General features: G+C 43.1%; 1 protein-coding gene across 3 annotated transcripts in view; it reads left to right on the top strand.

The window, feature by feature from the left end:
* The window catches only part of INVS (inversin), a 156,478-nt gene that overhangs the window by 23,994 nt on the left and 110,222 nt on the right, over positions 1-22,262 (top strand). For all 3 annotated transcript variants that reach the window (XR_008597841.1, XM_054991580.1, XM_054991581.1), the window contains exon 3: positions 7,329-7,495. Coding sequence is in view for 2 of the 3 variants with exons in the window: in XM_054991580.1 (XP_054847555.1) it covers positions 7,329-7,495 (167 nt within the window). In the remaining variant the exon portion in view is untranslated. The remainder of the gene's footprint in view (positions 1-7,328; positions 7,496-22,262) is intronic.

Raw genomic sequence — 22,262 nt, forward strand, 5'->3', positions numbered from 1 at the left:
AATGATGAATTGACTAAGAAATTGACGATAAGTAAAGGAACAAGACAAGGTTGCCCGTTGTCTCCATTATTGTTCATTTTAGTGTTGGAGATTCTGATGATACAAATACGTCAAGATGAGGAAATTCGTGGAATTAAAATAAAGGACTATTCATATAAGGTCAGAGCATTTGCGGATGATATAATGTTAATTGTAGAGGACCCACTGGAGAACATGCCAAGAGTGATTGATAAGATTAAGGAGTTTGGAGATTTGGCAGGTTTTTATATCAACAAAAAGAAGTCAAAGATACTATGCAAAAACATGATCAAGCAGAAACAACAACTATTAATGGAAACAACGGATTGTGAAGTAACAAGCAAAGTGAAATATCTGGGAGTCGAATTAACTGCAAAGAATATAGATTTGTTCAAAAACAATTATGAAAAACTATGGACTCAGATAGAGAGAGACTTGATTAAATGGAACAGATTGAATTTGTCATGGTTGGGTAGGATTGCAGCAGTTAAGATGAATGTGTTACCAAGAGTAATGTTTTTGCTACAGACAATACCAATCATCAGAGACTCTAAACAATTTGAAAAATGGCAGAGGAAAATATCAGATTTTGTTTGGGCAGGCAAGAAGCCTCGAGTGAAAGTGAAAGTTCTACAAGATGCAAAGGAAAGAGGCGGAATGCAACTGCCCAATCTGAGACTTTATCATGATGCAATCTGCCTAGTTTGGTTGAAAGAATGGATGACATTAAAGAACAAGAAACTACTAGCCCTAGAGGGATATAAAAAAATATTTGGATGGCACGCATATCTATGGCATGACAAAGCAAAGGTCAACTCGATGTTCCTGCATCATTTTGTACGGAGAAGTTTATACACAATCTGGAAGAAATACAGAATTTATTTACAAGAAGGAACTCCCTTGTGGGTGGTTCCGTATGAGGTGATAGACCCGAGAGCTGTTGATAATGAACAACAATGTTTAACATATAAAGAAATAACTAAAACTGAAGCATCTAAACGTAGAATAAAGACGCAAGAGGAACTATCACCTAATTACGACTGGTTCCAGTACAGACAGATTAGAGACTTATATAACTCGGACTCTGTAAAGGGAGGTATACGAATAGAGAATTCGGAACTAGAGCAGACCCTTCTTAAAGAAGACAAGAAAAGAATATCCAAGGTATACCAAGTACTGTTGAAATGGTATACCGAGGATGAGACAGTTAAAATACAAATGGTGAAATGGGCTGTAAACTTTAATAAAGAAATAACAATGGAGGCATGGGAATACTTGTGGAAAACTACAATGAAGACAACGACATGTACTAATATTAAAGAGAACATTTACAAAATGATTTATCGTTGGTACATGACACCAAAGAAGATTGCGCTAGGGAATCTGAATACTTCTAATAAATGTTGGAAATGTAAGAAGCATGAGGGCTCCCTCTATCATATGTGGTGGTCGTGTGAGGTAGCTAGGCAGTTCTGGGGGGAAGTAATAAGAGAAATGAGTGAAATTTTACAATTTCAAATAAATAAGAACCCAGAACTCCTGCTACTAAACTTGGGAATGGAGGGAATTCCAGCCCATCATAGGACGTTGATATTTTATATGATAGCAGCAGCTAGACTTTTGTATGCGCAAAAATGGAAAGTACAAGAAGTGCCAACTATTGAAGATTGGATCTACAAATTGCTGTACATGGCAGAAATGGATAAGATGACAAGAAAACTGAGAAATCTGGACTCAGGGCAGTTTAACACAGACTGGGAGAAGCTGAAACAATATCTGGAGAAGAAATGGGAGGTGGGAGGAAAACTGTGGCAGTTTGAGAACTACTGAAGTATAATAAAAGTATAATAGAGGGGGGTGACTTTACCGAGGGAGGAAGAGATAAATGTGAATTAATAAGCAGTTAACAGATTGATATATAATTAGATATATAGAGGTTAATAGATAGAATATTGACAGAAAATAATTAATGATAAGGTTTAAATATAAGGAGTGAATAACTAACAATATTTTCTTTCTTTGATAAGATTTATATGCACCAAACTGAATGTACAGAAGAGTCAAATTGATTGACTATGTGATGTGCTATATAGAATTACCATAAAAAGATAGAATGAGGAATACATAGAAAATAAGTCAAATTGTTTGATTTAAATATAAGATTTTTATGGTTTATGATATATAGAAATATTTGAAACTGGAAAAGGGGATAAATTGTTTATCTAAGAGGGAAACAAAGACTTACAGTTTGGGTATATAATGAGAAAAGTAGTTAAGGATGTACTGCTTAATATAATAGAAAATGTATATATGTTTAAGATAGAGGAATTTAACAGAAGTAAGGGAAAAGGGACAAAGGGTGGGAAAGCTGTTGGAAGTCAACAAAAGGGGGGGGAAAGGGAGGGGGTTAGGAATGAAAAATTTGGGGAAAATTGAATGTAAAGTAAAAATAATGGATTCTAACCCAATAAAAATTTTTTCAAAAAAAACAACAACATTAAACTACATAGGAGTACATGCTTAAAGCAATAGATAGTACATATGGCAACACAGTGAAGTTTGTGGTTCCTAACTCTTTGAGATCATCTCATTACAATACAACCTTCCTGTCTGTGTAAAAAGCCCTTTTGAATAATTCAGTTTTGCATCATTTGTGGAAAGCCAGGAGAGTGGGGCTCACCTGTCTTCCTCAGGCAGGCCTTTCCAAAGGACAGGGGCCACCACAGAGAATGCATGTTTACTGGTGTCAGGTCTTGCCAGGTACTTCCCCAAACACTTCATGACATCACTCCGGTGTATGAGTTAAAGATGTTTTATTAAGGGAAAGATAAGAGTGTCAAGAAGCTGTAACAATGGAAAATTGACTGGAATGCCTAATGGTGGGAAAGTCAGATCAGTTATAGGTCAATATCTCCTCCCCCTCCCAGTAGGAAGAAGAAGAGGCAGTTAGGAGTTTGGGCGCACATTGCCTGGGAAGAGGGGAGGGGGAGAAGATGAGCTCAGTTCAGTCTCTGTAGTAACTTCAAGGTTACATTCTCAGGCTCCAGCAGGAACTTGTAACCAAAACCTTGCCTGGAAGATAAGCAGTTAACAACAGGTCTACATGACTTTGGCTCTACTCTGCATGCACACAGAGGCACTGAAGTAATACATACATCCAAAATACATATACTGCAAGAAGCATAGCAGATATGCTGAAAGCCTATCTGACAACTGGTAGCAATTGATTTCACCCATGTGCGGGGTGGCATCTGCAGGAGACCCTGTTCCGATGAGCAAAGCTGCCATTAAGGGACATAGTAAGAGAGGAAGTCCTGTAGGTGTGCCAGATCAAGCCCATGAAAAGCCTTGTATGTGATAGGTAATACCTTGAACTGAGTATGGTAACTGATAGGTAGCCAATGGAGTGACTGCAGGATGGGAGTGATGTTCATGCTCCTGCTTGCTCTTGATAACAGCTGAGCCACAGCGTTTTGAACCAATTGGGGTCTCCTAGTTAACTTAGACAGGAGGCCTATGTATAGTGCATTGTAATAGTCAAGTCTTGATGTTACCATAGCATGGATCCAGGTGGCCTGATCGGCCATGTTGAGGTAGGAAGCCATCTTCCAGGCTAGAGTGAGGTTGTAGAAAGCATTTTTTGCTGCTGTCTTAACTTGCTTTTTTAGTAGTAGCGTTGGATCCAGTATAACCCCTAGACTCTTAACCGAGTCTGCAAGGGTCAAACAAACTCCATTGAAAATAGGGAATATGTCTTTCAAGATCTCTGCCTTCCCAACAAGCATCACTTCCGTCTTGTCAGGGTTCAGTTTCAGTTTGTTCTCTTTGTGCTCTAACATACAATACATATCTGATGAATAAGATAGTGGCCTGAGGAGCAACTTATATCTCCCTGTGTGTGTTAAGCGACATTCTGTGTGTGTGTGTGTGACTCTGACCATGAAAAAGATATTAGGAAAAACTTTTTCACGGTCAGAGTAGTTCAAAGGTGGAATCAGCTGCCTATGGAGGTGGTGAGCTCCCCTTCACTGGCAGTTTTCATGAGGAGGCTGGATGAATATTTGTCAGGGATGCTTTAGGCTCATCCTGCATTGGGCAGGGGGTTGGACTAGATGGTCTGTATGGCTCCTTCCAACTCTGTGATTCTGTGACATCATGTCGCTTCTGGTTGGTGACCCTATGAATTAATGACTAGGGGCATGGATCCCAAAAAGATTCGAGTTTCCCACTTTGGATTTACTCGAAGTGGGGAAAACATTTGGAAATACCAGAATTCTGAAGTGGCAAGCCACTTCAGAATTCTAGTATTTACTCGCTTCGGTATGCTCCATAAAGATTCGGAGCATACTGAAGTGAGGGGGAGCAACCCCCCACCTCCCACCCCCCTGGGGCAACCTCCCACACTCCTGGGGCAACCCCTCCACCCCTACCCACTTAACTGGCCGGCAGGGAGAGGGGGTGATCAGCTGGGCGGGGGCGGTGGCAGTGTGTGCAAGGCCAGAACAGCCTGGAGCTGGCTCCTCTGCCACCGCACCTCCTCCTCCAGACCTGCACCAGCTCGCAGGACAGCAGGGAAGGCTGGAGCCATCTCCTCCAGCATGGCGGCCATTTGAGGGGCAAGAAGGACTGTCTCCGCCGCCCTGCAACCCCGCAGGGCAGCGGGGAGGGCTGGAGCCACTGCCACTGCCACCGGGCCGCCTTCTCCGGGCCTGCAGGGTGGCGGGGAAGGCCAGAGCCACCTCCTCCGGCCCTTTCTGCCCCTCAAATGGTCACCGTGGGAGCCATTTGAGGGGCAGGAAGGGCTTTCTCCACCTCCTCTGCTGTCCTGCGACCCCGCGGGGCGGCAGGGAGAGCTGGAGCCGCTGCTGCCACCGACTTCGCCTCCACCTCCAGCGGCAGGGCCAAGGTAAGTGGGGCTGGGGGCTGGGGGTTGGGGAGATGTTTAAAGGGCCCTGCCACTTGCAAGTGGCAGGAAAGGGGCCCTTGAAACTTGGTCCTGAAGCTTTCCGAAATATTATGAATGCTTTGGAAAGCTTGGATTCAGGATTTCCGAATCGGGGCCAGCATGCTCAGTACTTGCAAACTGAAGGTTGTGTCTTCCTTTATTGAATCAATCTGTCTCATGTTTCCTCTTTTCCTTTAACTTTTCCTAGAAAGATTTTTTCTGTCATACTCTCTGAAAGTGTTTCTCAGAATACACTTTGAGTACCATACCATATCTTTATCAATCAATTTTGCTAGACAGCTAGACAGTAAAGTCACATAAGATCATTTAACTTATTTCTCCTAAGCATGTCCATCTGGACAGATACGTAGATAGAGAATATTTACAAAGTAATTGGGGGGGGGGAGTATGGGAAGTTGTATGAACCTTTGGTTTTGTTATTAATGGTGTCAGATCCAGGCCTGTAGTTATGTTCTGCTAATAGTGCATCTAGTGGTAAAATAGACTCTGATGTTTAAATATTTAGCACATTCTATCAGGAATTATGAAGGAATCTACTTTATCTAATTAGGTTAATAATGCTAAACATGTTCTCAGACCTCACATTGAACGAAGAGAGCAAGGTTCTTTAACCCACTATTGCTAGTTTTGTTATACAGCTATCTTAATAAAATTACAGATGGTTTTCTGATTTTTTTCTGTATTTCTGGTAATGATATCCAACTGTACAGGTATATAAATATATAATATTTATAAATTTAGATATTGCAAGTTGTATGAACATTTGCTTTTGTTAATGTATTATTAACAGTGTTTAATTAGCTCATGGGTGTGTCAAGAGTCTAACCAAGTTCCCTACCAGTATGGGCTGAAATTAGCCAGATCTTGGCTTTGCCAGTGGTAGGCCCACGCTTTAAATTATTTTCCGTCATGGGGCAATCACCACAAAGTGGGGAAAGTATTTGAATGTAAGACATGGTGGTAGAGAAGTGTATCATCTTTCTATTTGGTCCTGGATGTGAGTACCAGTATGAAGGGGGTGGTGGTGGTAATTTATCATTCTATTCAGTATATCCAAATTATGCGTATATGTCCCTCGAAGTCTGCCTCCATGATTGTTCATAGGATCATTGGTCTTCTTTTTACTTCCCAAACTGGTTCAGTAGCTATGGTATAGCTTGCTATCATCAAGCTATTGCTTTGCTTCTCCATCTATTTTATGATAGAAAAGAGTTCTTTGTAATATGATGCATTATGTGGCCACCTTTAATGGTTGCCTGCCTGCTTTTCAGTTTTTGAGCCTCTTACATGCTTTTTAAAATTGTGTTTAAGTGAAGGTTAATCACTGATTAAAAAAAACCTCGAGATCATGTCAGTTGCATCTGGGTTCTACAAACCTTCTGCAACAGGAAGAATTTCTATAACGAGTAATGTACTTCCTGAGAAACACGGTCTTTGATTCATAAAAAATAAAATCAGGAAAGGGTCCTAATAGGCAGAATTTTGGTGAACTGCGTAATAATGAAGCATAGACTTTGGTTGCAATTATTACATATTTATAAAGTTCTTTTCTTTAAGATGTGAAGTGGCTTGAGGCTGGAGTTCTTGGGTGCTGTTTTTCACCTCCACCACCCCTTGTACAATTTACCCTGCCACTTAAGACACTATTCCTAAGACATGTTCACCCTAACACCTACTTAGGTGGTGGAAAGTGCCCTCAAGTCTTAGCTGTCTCATGATGACCCCTGGTGGGGTTTTCATGGAAAGAGACTAACAGAAGTGGTTTGCCAGTGCCTGCCTCTGCAACCCTGGTCTTCATTGGTGGTCTCCCAAGCAGCTAAGCAAGCCTGCTTAGCTTCTGAGATCTGATGAGATCAGGCTCACCTGGGCTGTCTAGGTGAGGGCAACACCTACCTTACTGTCCTTTAGGTGCCAGGCCAAAACATTTCTTTTAACACAGACTTTTAATTGAGGAGTTTAAACTCAGTTATTCTATGATCTGCTTCTAGCCTGAGAATATCGTTTTATGTATATCATTTTAGACTGCTGAATATTGTTTTATGCAGTTTGTCTGTTGTGTAAGCATCCATCTCTGCTTTTCTCTGGTGCTAGATACCTTTAATTTCCTAGTATTGACTGAGTGGTGGCTGCTAGCACCAGAAGTACATGCTCCACAGCACAGGTCCAACCCCCCCCCCCCGCCCCCCAGAAAGGAATACAAACAGAAAGAAGATTTAGGATCCAACAGTGGAACTGTATTTTTTTGTACAGTTTGTTTGTTGCTGCCTTAAGTGTATAGAAAATGTTCACATGTAATTAATCTTCTCTAAGCCCAGCATAATTATAGACTTTTTCATTGTTATAGGAAACCCTGATCTGAAAGACAAAGAGGACCAGTTTGGGAGAACACCACTCATGTACTGTGTGTTGGCTGATAGATTAGACTGTGCGGAGGCTTTGTTGAAGACGGGAATAGATGTTAATAAAGCTGATCATAGTCAGAGGACAGCTCTCCACCTTGCTGCACAAAAGGTAAGTAAAAGATTATCAGAGGCTGGACACCTAGACCAGATTCCGTCGAGCCTTCATCTGCTTCTCTGTATTCAAGAAGTCTTCAGGTGGACGTGCTTCTTAAACAGTAGCCATGTCACATTGCATGCCAAAACTTATTTGCAACTAAACAAACTTTTAAAAAAACCAACTTGAGCTATAGCATGAAAATGTTGTTCACAAAGTTTGAAAGTCCTGTGTTTAGAAGACATATGTATCCTAGGCAACCGTCCGTGTGAATATGGCCCACTTTCCAGTTTGAGCCCACGCCCATGCAATAACAGCCTAGTGTAAGGAAGATGCCTTCCTTCTACCTTCTTTGACTCTCTTTGGTGATAGTGAGTGTTGAAGGGCACAGGCTGCTAAAGCTGAGTGACAGCCACCCTGAATGCTTTTCTTTGTGCCTTGCCTGTCCTAATTTGGCACACGTAAGCAAAGTATCCTCTGCCATCGTAGAGATCTTGATAAGACACCGGGGAGGATGCTGTGTCTTCAGTGCACTGAGCACAGTCCCTTTCTAATCAGCCTCTTGAGCTGTACCTGGAAGAACATTGAAATGTTTGTGTGACGTGCCCAGCAATGCACGGCTATCAGGAAACAGGTTGCACCAGCTCATGATTCCATACAGCCATTAGGGGAAGCCTCATGAGTAGTGATTTTGGCCTCTTTTGCCATCGCACAAGTGTATAAGTAGTAAAAACACCCCTTTCAGAGGCTTTAATGTGGTTAGAATATACACACAGCTGTTGACAATGATAATATTTTTGTGCTCATATGACTGCATTCCATTGGGATGAAACTACTGTGAATCTTGCATGTGTGCACGTATGTGTGAATTCTGTGTTGCTGCAGTAAACTTGGGGAAACATGAGTTTCATACAGTGAAAATTAAGTAACTATGAGTTTCTGTTGTTACTGAAACGTCTCTAATAATCTTTAAAGAGCTCATTATTTCTTCTTATAATCCTATTTGGAGGTTTAATAGTTTTAAACACCATGAGCTGAAATCTAGTATTCTAAATGAAAACCTGAACACAGCTTTTGTGTGTGCATGCATGCAAATTATGGTTTATATATAGAAATCATCATTTTTGTTTGGTTTTGGAAGACTAAGAAGGAAAGTCTAAAAACTAGTAAGCATTTTTTCTTAAATAGAAAAAAATCATAAAATGTCAGACATTTGACAAAATGGATCCATTAACAGGGCTTTTTTATGGGAAAAGAGATGGTGGAACTCACTGGGTACCATAAACGCTTGTGCTTCTGGGACCATGCTATGATGTCATTTCATCACGCAGGCCGTGGCCACCCCGGGAGTGCTCCTGTGCTCCACAGGGAGCCTGATTCAGGCCCCAGTTGGCCTGGAACGTGCCACTGCCACACGGGAGAGTACTCCCATGTCCAGCAATGGCCCGATCCTGGCCGTTTCGGGCCCAGATTGGGCTGAAATGGGCCCCAAACAGCCCACATCGGGCTGAGTCAGCCCAGAATGGGCCACTGCTGTGCAAAGGAACCCTCCTTCTCAGTGGTTTCTCGTTGATGTTAAAAAACGTGGGGGACAAGATGTGGTAGTACGTACATCATAGACAGTCACCGAGCACCACACACTGAAACTTGCCTTGAAGATAAGACTGAAACCATTGCAAAACAGTCCCAGCCTTAAAAGGTGGTCCAGAAGGATACCATTATTGATGATATCAAAAGCTGTTGAAAGGTCCAAGAGATAGTAAGCTTGAGAGGCCATAATGGTTTCGATTGTCTGTAGTGGACAGCCTAGTAGTACAATTGCCTTTCAAGTTAAAGAAGTCACCACTATATAAATCTTTAAAAAACAACAACAGGAAGACATCATAGAAAACACAGGAATGTGATGAGTTGCCAATGACATTGTTTGATTTCTCCATTTAAATGGAATGAATGAATGGTGGCAGTTCTGGACTATAAATATGTAGTGTAAAAAGCGACCGCAGCTCAACTATGATAAGCTCAAGTGAAGTTTAGGTTGCTTATGCTGGAATGGGTGTTTATGCCTATGACCACATGTACAATTTCTGTAGCTGGTGGGGAAGTAGCACTTTGACTAGGTGACGTTTTCTTAAATAATATATCTATATATACTGATTAAAGGCTGTCATTATCTGTGTTTTACTTTCAATGAAATTCTGCTTTAATCCAAGCAAGCAATTAGTTTCTTCCAGACAGTTTCCAGACGCTGATATCTGGTTAAAAGCTAACTTATCCTGGGGAATAACACAGACTGCCATAATATAGTCTGTCTAATAAAGATTAGTGAAACTGTATGCTACTCTCAAACATGAAATATTAACTTTTTTCCACAGTGGATTTTTTTAAATCTCAAGAACCATTTTTTCCAGTAGAATATTTATTAGCTGTATTTACTCAAAAGGAAGATGACCCTGAATCTAAGACAACAACCGCCCCCCCCCCCCCCCGCTTCAAGTTATACACAGACAGAAGTATTACTGGACATAACTGTAACTTGTGTGCAAATGTAAGATGACCTCCCTAGTCTTGCATTCAAGTAAATACAGTAGCTCAGAAAATGTGTGACACTGCTTGTCTAGGGAGCACTTACGAGGTCATTTTGAGTTTCTGTTTGCACATCAGCACTTAACTGTTTAATGATGATGATTTGTGTTAACTCTGTCGCCATCAAGCTAAATAAGTTTCTTTGAGGCTGACATTTTCCTCTTGTTCCCTCACTATGAACAAAAGTGGTCTCTCGGTTTCTGGTTTCTGAAGCTTTCTACTTGCTTTCCTGAAGCTTAACCTCGCAAATGGGACATAATTTGGCAGCATGAGTCCTTTCAAACTGTGTGAGTGGGGAAACCTGTGAGAAAGTAACTCCGACCCTTCCTCATCCCTTTGTTGATCCTGAAATCGTGGGACAAACTTGACTTCCTAACTGAATTGACAATCGATGTATTGTCGAAGGCTTTCACGGCCGGAGAACGATGGTTGTTGTGGGTTTTCCGGGCTGTATTGCCGTGGTCTTAGCATTGTAGTTCCTGACGTTTCGCCAGCAGCTGTGGCTGGCATCTTCAGAGGTGTAGCACCAAAATACAGAGATCTCTCAGTGTCCTCTGAGACACTGAGAGACACTGAGAGATCTCTGTCTTTTGGTGCTACACCTCTGAAGATGCCAGCCACAGCTGCTGGCGAAACGTCAGGAACTACAATGCTAAGACCACGGCAATACAGCCCAGAAAACCCATAACAACCATGAATTGACAATCGTTCATAACATGCAATGGAGTACTGGCATATATATTTTTTGTAGTCACTGTCCCACTAGTCGTTCCCAGTCTTTGCGTATACCTGAAGTAGCTCTTTGGATCCCTGCCATTACAAATAGGGACGTCTAAGAGGAAGGGACATCCTCATTCAAAGCATTTTAAACGACCAATTTCTGAAGCAGTTAAACGCAAAGGAAAAACCCCTGGAGTAGCTTGGAACAGCCACACTTCCTTTGGCAGTTATCAAGGCAGTTTTTATTTGCAATGTTACTGTAAATGCATAAGCCCCATTTCTCCTGCTTTTTTGACACAAGTTTTATTATGCAATATTATGCAATACAATATGCCATAAATACTTCCGTTGAGGCTTCTTTTACATGGTCCTTAACCAAAATCTTATTCTAATATGTAAGATAAATCCTATTCTTTACACACACACACACACACACACACACACACACACACACACACACACACACACACACACACACACACACACACAAATTCCTCCTCTGGGAAGTTAATTTCCTTCATTCCAGTTTGAGCTGTTTATGAAGGGCATCAGTGCAACCTAGTGGTGAGCCAAGACATCAGCATTTGCATGTCTAGAATGTTTGTATTGACAAATGGGTAGTCTGCTATTGACATCCATGTCCCTTGGCGATACTCCTATCCCAGCTTACCCTTGCTGGTCAAATGCCTTAATTGTTCTGGCCTTTAATTCAGTCAAAGTTGGAGCACGCTTGGAAGAGAGGAGAGAAGGTGCAGGTCTAACAGAGCGTCAAGCTGGAGCTGCGAAACTGCTGGCAACGATCAACCTGTCATAATGTTATGATTTGTTCATTTTTATACCATTTATTAGCCTTTACTTGTTGTGCCATTTGGCCTCCAGGGCAGATAAAGTTCTGTCTAATTTGGGAGGTTTGCTTCTGTCAGAGTGGCCTCCGCAGAGAAGGTGTTAGCTGCAGTGACAAATAATCAATAGCTGTCGTTGTCATGAGGAACGTGAGTAGTCGGGCCTTTCATCTGGAGGATTAGAGGTCTAATTGGATTGAGAATAGGGAGGGTGGGCTGTTGTACAAGCCTGTCAGCTCTGTGAAGCTGTCAAATGTCAGCCTTATTCATACCGAAAAGGAGGTGGACGGCTGGCTTTCACAGCTTGGGGGCGAAGTCATACCCCAGCTTTTGAAATGTAATAGATGAGAAAAATAAAATAGGCTAATGTATGCGCTGACCTCTCTTTTTCTTTGTTTAATTATACATCCGTGTAGTTAATGAACCTGCATAACTTTAAATGATACTTTTTTTGTGTGGGGAAGTCTGCTGACAACATAATACCCATTCAGGCTGGTTATTTATGTCTCGAGTAAAACCAATTTAACTACACAGGTGGGGGTTATAAATGTGAAAGATTCCAACTTGGAAGATAGTAAATAGGCATAAAGGGAAAAAATGTCCTAGGAAAAACAATAACTGAAAGATTTCTTTAAAATGATCGCTGCTGCAGACAGTGGGCAGTGGACTGCACAGAACCTTAACCAGGATGAGCTGTGATGTGTTAATATGAAACTCCTACAGAGTTGACTCTTGCATTGTGTTTGTAGGCCTGTGAAAGTGTGTTCCTGTTCTTTTGGTGTTATTTGAGGAAAGATTTAGTTTGGTTCTCATGGAGTCCAATCCGTGCAAAGTTAATAAAGAAATAATCTGCTGAGAAAAAATGGTTTAATAGGTTTATGATTAGAATGTTTAACTTAATAGTTCACAGGATTAGATTTTTAATGAGCTCTAACTTCTTCAATTTAAAAGGTATTAAGGTGTTTTTCTCAATATCCATCTTTTATTTAATCTGCATATACCATGTCTATTTCAGCCCTAAATTATCGGCTTGCAGGAAAGTGGCGACTTCAGTGATGTTCTTCCCAGTGCTCCCCCCCCCGCTTTCTTATTAGGAACCGAATAAAGGGTAGAGTGCTTGTAGTATAATCCTTCCAGTGGTATAGGACTGTACCACATCCAAATGCAATGTAAGATTGCACGGATGCTTCTTTCTTCATGACGGATGTATGTTTGCAGTCTAAGAGTGGAGCGGTGAAGTCTTCTGCCGCATTAAGGCTTCAAGTTCATGCAGCGGTTTCCTATAATCTGCCATTTTATTAGCATTTTGGGATGCAAATATCTGTTGCGTGACAAAGTCTATGCAGTTAATCTGAGCACTTAATATTATTTCCATTAGCACTTAATAGTATTTCCAAGCAAACTGGCAGCCACTGTAGTTGATTCAAAACTGGTGAGCTATGTTCCCTACAACAGTGACCTTTTAATTTTTATTGATTTATTTAAAATATTTTTATCTTACTTTTCTTCTGCCAAGCAGGTCTCAAAGTGGCATACAAAATTAAAAACACAAACAGCAATCCAAAATTCCAATACAAGATTTTTTTAAAAGTCCTGTTATTGCATACAGATAAAATGTCAAAAGTTTTCCTGTACAAGTTAGCTTGAGTGTTGGGGGGCAGGGGAGGTGTCTACCTGTGAAGATAGTGTGCCAGCAAACAAAAGAGCAGCCAGGGGGGAAATCAAAGGTTATGTTTGTCCAGGCACACTTCTTATGTTGTGCATAGAATTTTTAAATAGGTATAAGGGATTGAAAGAAGACTACTTTAGAAGTGTAACTGTGACCCATCAGTGTTCTTACTTTTGATGCAAACACTTAAGGATGAGATTGCAGTGGATGAGAAAACTACCTGTGCAGTCTCTGATCCTCAAAAATGCTTTGTGAGCAAGTTGTAGTAGGTTCTGAGGGCACCAGTGGGACAGTTTACACTCAGATTGAAGGCAACGCACAGGAATCCTTAACCTTCACCAGCAGAAAGCATCCATCCTGTTACCATTCAGAGCAACAGCAGCACTGTGCATTATGCCCTGAAACCAACTCTCAAGTCAGTGTAGATCTTGGCACATTGCCAATTCATGTTCAATACGGTACGTTCTAACTGCCCTAGTTTGGAGCGGCTGAAGTTTCTGGAGGCTTTTCAAACATAGCCCCCAAAACACATTCCAGTGATCTAGTCTGAACATTATTGAGACAAAATTATGCTTTTCCAGGCAGGGTCATAGTTAGGGACCAGCCAGAGGCTTATACAACTTACTAATTATAACTTGACAGCTACCGGAATCAGTAACTTTCGTTTAATATTGTTGATCTAGTCAAAATGTCATCTAATGCTCTGTTTTGTCTTCCGACTTCTAATAGAAATGAAAGCCATCATCTGCACGTCAGGAACATAATATAGCTTATGAAGGGAAGCTGCTACACCTAACTTGCCCCTCATATCTTTATGCCACTTGGCTGTACTTGCCTAACATTCATTGGTTGGGTTATTAGCCTACAACACTGAAGTCCCATTGATCACGGAGCTTAGTTGGGACTGGCGATCCCATTCCTTTATACTCAGTTGAGCTCTTCAGGCTGACAGTCAAGTAGATTGCAGCTGCATTCAGGAAACAATTAAAAGCTCTATCTCTTTATAGTAAGGTGGCATACCATGTTGTTGTTTGCATGACAGGAAAAAGTGGATACTTTCGTTATCTCATTTGAAATAAATTAGTTATATAGTGTTCTACAAAGTCTCTAATAAATGTTCGCCCATCCAGTGATCGTTGTGAAAGAGAAAATCAGCTTGCTGGATTGTCTATCATGTGTCTGACACTTCCTTAATCTGATACTCAAGCTGGTCATTTGAATCAATACTAAACCAGATAGGATGTCTTCAGCCTGCGGTGCTATGATAATAAAAGGTATTTGAAAATAAATCCTGTTTTATGGTGCTGCCACAAACTCTGGGGGTGCCAATTTGTCACTCGTCTCTAGGTGTGTCCGTATATATGTTGAGTGAATGAAAGAAGAGAATCACATTTGAGGCAGACTAGATCTATAAGTTAAGTGAATGAATCTTGAGGTTTCAGGAAAGTTGATTTTGTATGTAAAGATTAGCCTCTGTGCCAGTGTTGTGTAGTTGTTGGAGTGTCCTGCTAGGATCTGGGAGACTCGCGTTCAAATTTCCACTCTGCCATGTAAGCTGGATGACCTTGGGCCTATTGCGGACCCTCAGTCTAACCTACCTATTTCTGTGCTGTCTGTCAAGCCTCCCTTCCAGTCTCCTGTTGGAACATTGTTCCCCACCCCCTTCCCCTCCCTCCCTCCATGTAGGCAGGGGGACTGTTGTGTTAATGAAGACTGTCATCTTGGGGACTGAAATCTGTATTTTATTATTGTACTAGCGACATAACCCGTTGTGGGGAAAAATACAACGGGCTCTAGAAAGGGGAGGACGGGCAGGCAAGCATTGCCTCCTCCTCCATCACTGATCCCGGCCAGATGAAGGCAGGCTGGGCGTGGCCACCTCCTCTGCACTTGATCCCAGCCGAGTGAAGGGGGGCGGGCATTGCCACCTGCTCCACACCTGATCCCAGCTGAGTGAAGTGGAGGTGGGCATTGCTACCTGCTCTACTCCTCATGCCGGCTGGGTGAAGAAGAGGCAAGCATTGCCTCCTGCTCTGTGCCTGATTCCAGCTGGGTGACGTTGAGGGGCAGGCATTGCCATCTGCTCTGCGCCTGATTCCGGCTGGGTGAAGGAGGGTGGCTGTTACCTCCTGCTCCATGGTTGATCCCAGCCGTGTGAAGGGGGCAGGCATTGCTGCCTGCTACGTGCCTGTTCCTGGCCGGGTGAAGGGTGGGTGGGCATTGCCTCCTGCTCAACACCTGATCATTGCCGAGTGAAGGCAGGGAGCATGCATTGCCACCTGCTCTGCTCCTGATAACAGCAGTGTGAAGGGGGGTGGGCATTGCCACCTGCTCTGATCCTGATACCAGCAGTGTGAGGGGGGGTGAGCATTGCCACCTTCTCCATGCTTGATGCCGCCACATGAAGGGCATTGCCACCTGTGCCTGATCCCGGCCAGGTTAAGGTGGGTGGGCATTGCCATCTGCCCTGCTCCTGATCCCAGCCAGGTGAAGGGGGGCAGGCATTGCCTACTGCTCCATGCCTGATTCCAGCCAGGTGAATAGGGGTGGGCATTGCCATCTGCTTCATGCCTGATCTTGGCTGGGTGAAGGGGGAAGTGGGCATTGCCACCTGCTCCGCACCTGCTCCCAGCTGGGTAAAGCCGGAGGTGGGCATTGCCATCTGCTTCATGCCTGATCTCGGCTGGGTGAAGGGGGAAGTGGGCATTGCCACTTGCTCCGCACCTGCTCCCAGCTGGGTAAAGCCGGAGGTGGGCATTGCCACCTGCTCCGCTCCTGATCCCACCTGTGTGAAGGCTCGGTGTGGGCATTGCTACCTACTCCACTCCTGATCTCAGAAGAGTGAAGGGGGGAGCAGGCATTGACACCTGCTTTGCTCCTGATATGAGCTGGGTGAAGAGGGAATGGGCATTGCCACCTGTCCACTCCTGATCCCAGCTGGGTGATGGCAGAGGCCGGGCATTGCCACCTGCTCCTGATCCCAACTGAGTGAAGGGGGACGGGCATTACCACCTGCTCTTCTCCTGATACCAGCTGGCTGAAAGACAGGTGGGCATTGTCACCTGCTCTGCTCCTGATCCCAGCTGGGTGAAGGCGGCAGGCAGGCCAGCATTGCCACCTGCTGTGCTCCTGATCTCAGCTGGTGAAGGGGGGGCAGTCATTGCCACCTGCTCTGCTCCTGATCCTAGCTGAGTGAAGGCGAAGGGGGGGGGGTGATCATTGCCACCTGTTCTGTTCCTAATCACAGCTGGGTAAAGGCAGGGGATGGACATTGCCACCTACTTTGCTCCTGATCCCCGCTGGGTAAAGGGTAGGCGATCATTGCCACCTGCTCTGTGCCTGATCCCAGTTGGATGAAGGCTGCAGGCCAGCATTGCTACCTGCTCCACTCCTGATCCCAGCTCGGTGAAGATGGGGGATGGGCATTGCCACCTGCTCCACTCCTGATCCCAGCTGGGTGATGGCAGAGGCCGGGCATTGCCACCTGCTCCTGATCCCAACTGAGTGAAGGGGGACGGGCATTACCACCTGCTCTTCTCCTGATACCAGCTGGCTGAAAGACAGGTGGGCATTGTCACCTGCTCTGCTCCTGATCCCAGCTGGGTGAAGGCGGCAGGCAGGCCAGCATTGCCACCTGCTGTGCTCCTGATCTCAGCTGGTGAAGGGGGGGCAGTCATTGCCACCTGCTCTGCTCCTGATCCTAGCTGAGTGAAGGCGAAGGGGGGGGTGATCATTGCCACCTGTTCTGTTCCTAATCACAGCTGGGTAAAGGCAGGGGATGGACATTGCCACCTACTTTGCTCCTGATCCCCGCTGGGTAAAGGGTAGGCGATCATTGCCACCTGCTCTGTGCCTGATCCCAGTTGGATGAAGGCAGCAGGCCAGCATTGCTACCTGCTCCACTCCTGATCCCAGCTCGGTGAAGATGGGGGATGGGCATTACCACCTGCTCCACACTTGATTCCAGCCTGGGCTTCCCACCGTGGCATGCTGTCTGGAGGTCCGGCTGCCTCTTCTGGGCTTCCCTCCTCGGCAGCGCCCTCTGGAGGCACACCAGGGTAGGAAATGAGTTGTCTTGAATACGCTTAGCCTTTTATATAGTAGGATGTTTTTAGCTGGAATATAACTTGTATCTTATTTTTGATGTAACCCACCCTGAGCCTGCTTGTGGGGAGGGCGGGATAAAAATTGAATAAAATAATAATAAATAATAATACCTCACAGGATTGTTGTGAGGATAAATATGTAAGAGAGGAGAACAATGGAAGCTTCCTTGGGTACTGATTGGAAAGAGAGAATGGTGAGATATAAATGAAGTAAATAATATTACTTTGTAATTTGATAGTTTTCAGAGACTAGTGATATTAACTTTAACAAAATGCAATTATAATATAAAATGAACCTCTAATGCGGAAACCGTCCCCCCTCCCCTTTGCCTATGATGGAAGTACTTAACAGACCTGACTTCTGTCAGTGGCGCAGGTATCTGAAAACACTGACTTCGTTTCTTTATTTGATTGTTTGTGTGCCACCTTTCTGCCATTGCATTCAAGATGGTTTAAAATACAAAATAACTGGCTGCAATCTAATACACGCAGTACGAAAGGGAAAGGGAAAGGAAGGGGAACATTTAGAGCACAGTCCTGTGTAGAGTTACTCCAGTACAAGCCCATTGAAATCCGTAGTAACTCTGCATCGGAGTGCCCTGCAAGATAACTTAGGTAAGCAGAATTATATACCCTTCTGTGTCAGTTGGCTTAGAAGGGTGAAATGCTGCTGAGGATTGTTCTGTTAGATAACTGGTTCCGTCGTGACCAGATGGAATGGTTGCTGCAGGAAACGGAAAGCTCCTGGCTAGCAGATTTGTTCTAGGAAATCACAGATACATATTTCTGCTTAATTCTAGTTTTATATCTTATTCTTAAGGTCTTTTTGAAGCTTACATTGTTTCCCAACTGTGATGCCCAGGTGCTGACATAATTTACCAAGACTCTGCTTAAAGAAAGGGCAAGATAGAGGTTGATGGATCTTGAATACATCCCGCGGGACCCTTAAGAATTTTCTTCTGTCTATCCCAGCCAGTTGCCCAGGGCCTCAGAGAGCTGCTGTAGCATAGTGGTTAACTGATTGGCCTATAAGTCAACACTTCACTGATTGGAATCCTTCTTCTGCCATGAGCTTAAGTGACCTCTCAGCCCCAGCTCCCCAGCTGTATTGTGGGGATAATAATAATGCTGATTAAGTTCACTACTCTAAATGGGCACTAAACTGTCTAGAATAGGGATCCCATGCCACCCTTACCTGGCCAGCAGGAGGAAAGGCAGGGGATGGATTTCTTGGGTGCGCTCCCAGGGGCTGGTGCGATGATGTCAACCCTGAGAGCTCTCACAGCCTTGCGTGATGACGTCACTTTCCAGAAGTCTGGGAAGGTAAGTGCTGGGTTCCTCTCCACCACCGGGAGAATAAGGGGACCTGGCAGCCCTAGTCTAGGAGAGCAGTATATAAGCACATTGTTATTGTTGTTGTTGTTGTTATTGCTACTCAGAAGGAGGAGACCATGACTACAAGCTTTGACATCAACAGTTTCAGAGAGAGAGAGGGCCCGTTCCCCCAGTACACACTGAAAATAAAAAATTAAAGGTCTGCTTTGACTTTCCTTTTTTATATCATCCTTAGATATCCCTTTTTGGGTTTTCTTGAGGTTCCTATCAGGCATGAGAGAAAAGATGCCCCTACATGAGTGTGTAAATGCTGTGTAGGATTGTCACTTGAATAAACTTAATTTGTTCACTGAGTCCAGTGATGCTGCTGCCAAACGCTTTCATTCCAATGTTTTCATGTTATCCTCCCATTTTTTTAAAGTTCATTCTATACAGTGTGGGATAACAAAGCAGTATTGCTTAGTGAAAACCCATTACTTGCCCTCCATTTCCTTGTTGAGCTGCAAATACCACATTTTTCTACATGGTCCCTTCACCCACAGCATATTTTTGCCTTTTTTTTTGCTGATGGACAATTACATTAATAAACATTAAAATGTAACTGAGCTTTAGCAAAAAAATATTTTCCCTGTTAAGTACAATTGCTTTAGTAATGCAATAATTTTAATAAAACATTAAAAGAACAAATGATGTGCTTGCTCTGACGACAAAAATGGAACAAGTACTTCGTGGGCTTGGTTGGATAGGTGGGAACAGGAAATGATTAAAGGGTGTTTTTTTCCCCAATAGTGGCAGGAGAAGCAGGAATCGCTGTATGTATTATAATAACGTTTACTTATTAAAGGCTGCAGTCCTAAGCATACTTGCCAGAAACAAATGGAGCTTACATCTCATTCAACATTTTTAGGCTTGTTCCTGGGGATGGGCACTGAGAAATTATTATGGGTAATATAGCCTTATGTTAAACACAGGGTTTTTTTCTGCTTCAGCTGATTGTAGAAAAGGAAGAACCTCAGTTGCCACATTATTTGATTAGGGGGATTTTTTAAAAGGTATGAATTGCCACACTTTCGATGATTGAGTTAAAAGCCAGGCTTTTAAAACGCTGTGTAGGATTGTCAAAGCGGGGTTGAAAAACTCCTGGAGATTTGGGGGGTGGAGCCTGGGGAGAGCAGGGTGTGGGGAGAGGAGGGATATAACACCGTAGAGTCGCCCCTCCAAAGTAGCTGCTTTCTCCAGAGAAACTGATTTCTGTAGTCTGAAGATGTTGTAATTCCAAGAGGTCAGCACCTGGAGGTTGGCAACCATAATTGACATAAAGGCTTGATGGAAATGATCTTGTGATACCTTATTTCCTTTAATGCTTCAATGAGTGATTGTTTTCTGAATGAGGACAATGGCTTGCTTCTTTAGCTGAAATTGCCACTACTTTCTTGGCTTCTCTCTGGGTTGTAAACCCGTGCAACCAGGCATTTGTGGTTGGTGCTGAAAAGCCTTTTACTACAGTGAGGATCCATGCTGGGGAAGCAGAGTTTTTGAATGCCTGTCCCGTATATGCTACTTCAGCAAGCCACCTCTGCATGCTCCTGGGAGTTGCTGGCATGAGTGTTTGAACCAGCCAGACTGTGGGTATCCTTCATGCCTTGGCTTGCTTTATATCTACATTTTGATATGATGGTACAATAAAGCAAATGTAGATTAGCTGTCTTGAGGAACAGTGATGGGTCTTGTCAATACATTTCTAGAGACTGCTAATTGCTACCTCTTGGGAAACCTCAGTGAGTAACCTCATTACTCACTGAGTAATGTAGTCAGTAATGAGGGTTTGTAGTCACAAAACCTTATTTGTGACTACAGACTAACACGGCTAACTCCTCTGGCTCAGTGAGTAAGTTGAGCCAGGTAGCATTGAGTCATGATGAACTCAAGTTGGATGTGTGTGACAGATCCACCTTGTCATGTTTAGTTATGACAAAGCTTACAGTAGTATTCCTATTCTTTCCATGTAATATTACAGTTTGGATTCAACATGAAACCAAAGACCCAGTCAGCCATAATTACGATTCCACATTGGAATAAATGTTACATACAATGCCATATCCATTACGTTGTTATAGAAGTATTCCAACCAGTCCATGAAATTCCGTAAATGCATGCCAAGCCTGTAAGGTATTTGGTTTGAAATAACATCTTGCAAGTGCATGACAGTGTCTTTACTGTTCCTTTGTCTCATCTGCCACATAAGAGATTATTTTGAACATGGAAGCAGAATACAGGTTGGATCCAAACAAATGTTTCTGTGGAGGTATGGACATCCACAAATAGGATTTTGTGGGAAGAGGGAGGTGGGCTGCCCGGGGAAGGGGGAAAGTTGTGTGGCTGGCTGTCTTTGTACTTACAGAATTGTTAGTCAGGATCCGACCCTATATTTTGCCTCTGTTGGTAAGAAGATTACTAGGAATAAATCCAGTAAATTTCAGTGTAACACCTCCCAATAGTTGCCACTGTGCAGACTACAGGGAGCACACTGGAAGGCATTGTAAGATATAGAATGCTAACAGTTCGGAGAACAATAGGAATCTTGCTTTCCACTGTTCACAGTGGGAAACCAAGCTGAATGTAGTATTTAATTTGGCTGGATTATGGCCTCCAGTTAGATCCAGGAAATCCATCTATACGCTCTCCTCTAGGTTATGTTTTGCTCTAGGACAATTTTATTATTGGAAAGACTTTTTTAGCAATACAGGTTAAATCTCCTAAATATCCTTTGAAATAAATATATATTTGAATTCAGGAAGAGCTCGTGTATTTATGTGTGTATGAACGTGAATGGTTTTATCTTCTGTTTTAGATTAATGAAAAATTAGTTATTTTGAAAAGCTTCTGCCTGAACTGTTCTAAACAAGTGGAAGTAAACAAACTGGTAACAGAGGCAAAGATGACTCAGAACCCAAAACATTTACTGCGTTTCATAGCAGAAGACTGAAATTGAAGCGGCTAGTTTTTGAAACAGTTTGGCACAGGCTCTTAAACAGAACGCGGGACAAAGAAAAGAAAGCTCACACAAATTGTGGTCAGTGAGTTCAGAAGTCAGAGGTTCGTTTTTCTTTTTAAAATTACACTGAGAAATGGCCTCTCTTCCTTCATGTTGGTACTTGTACCCTTTCACTACCCTCTGCTGGATAGCCTAGTTTATTCCTATGGAAACCAAGTGAACAAAGCCAAGGTTGCAGTGGGCATTTGGAGGAGAAATATTGTAACAACTCAACCATGGAGCAGCTAAAGATGCTGCCTTGCTTTCAATGAAACCACAGTTGATCACCAGAACAGGTTTCAAGTCGCAGAGATGTTCTTGGCTGATGCTCGGCCTCAGATACTTTGCCAGATGGATGGACACTTTAGACTTGGAAACTGGCAAATAAAGTTGCTATTCAGCTGAGTTTTCTTTTGTGTGCTGAGATTTTGCTTTGGATTCTAGGATGGTAAAAGTGACATTGCCAAAAGGGTGCTTTTGTAAAGATTTAGGT

Source organism: Eublepharis macularius, chromosome 11, assembly GCF_028583425.1.
Source record: "Eublepharis macularius isolate TG4126 chromosome 11, MPM_Emac_v1.0, whole genome shotgun sequence".
Taxonomy (NCBI): Eukaryota; Metazoa; Chordata; class Lepidosauria; order Squamata; family Eublepharidae; genus Eublepharis; species Eublepharis macularius.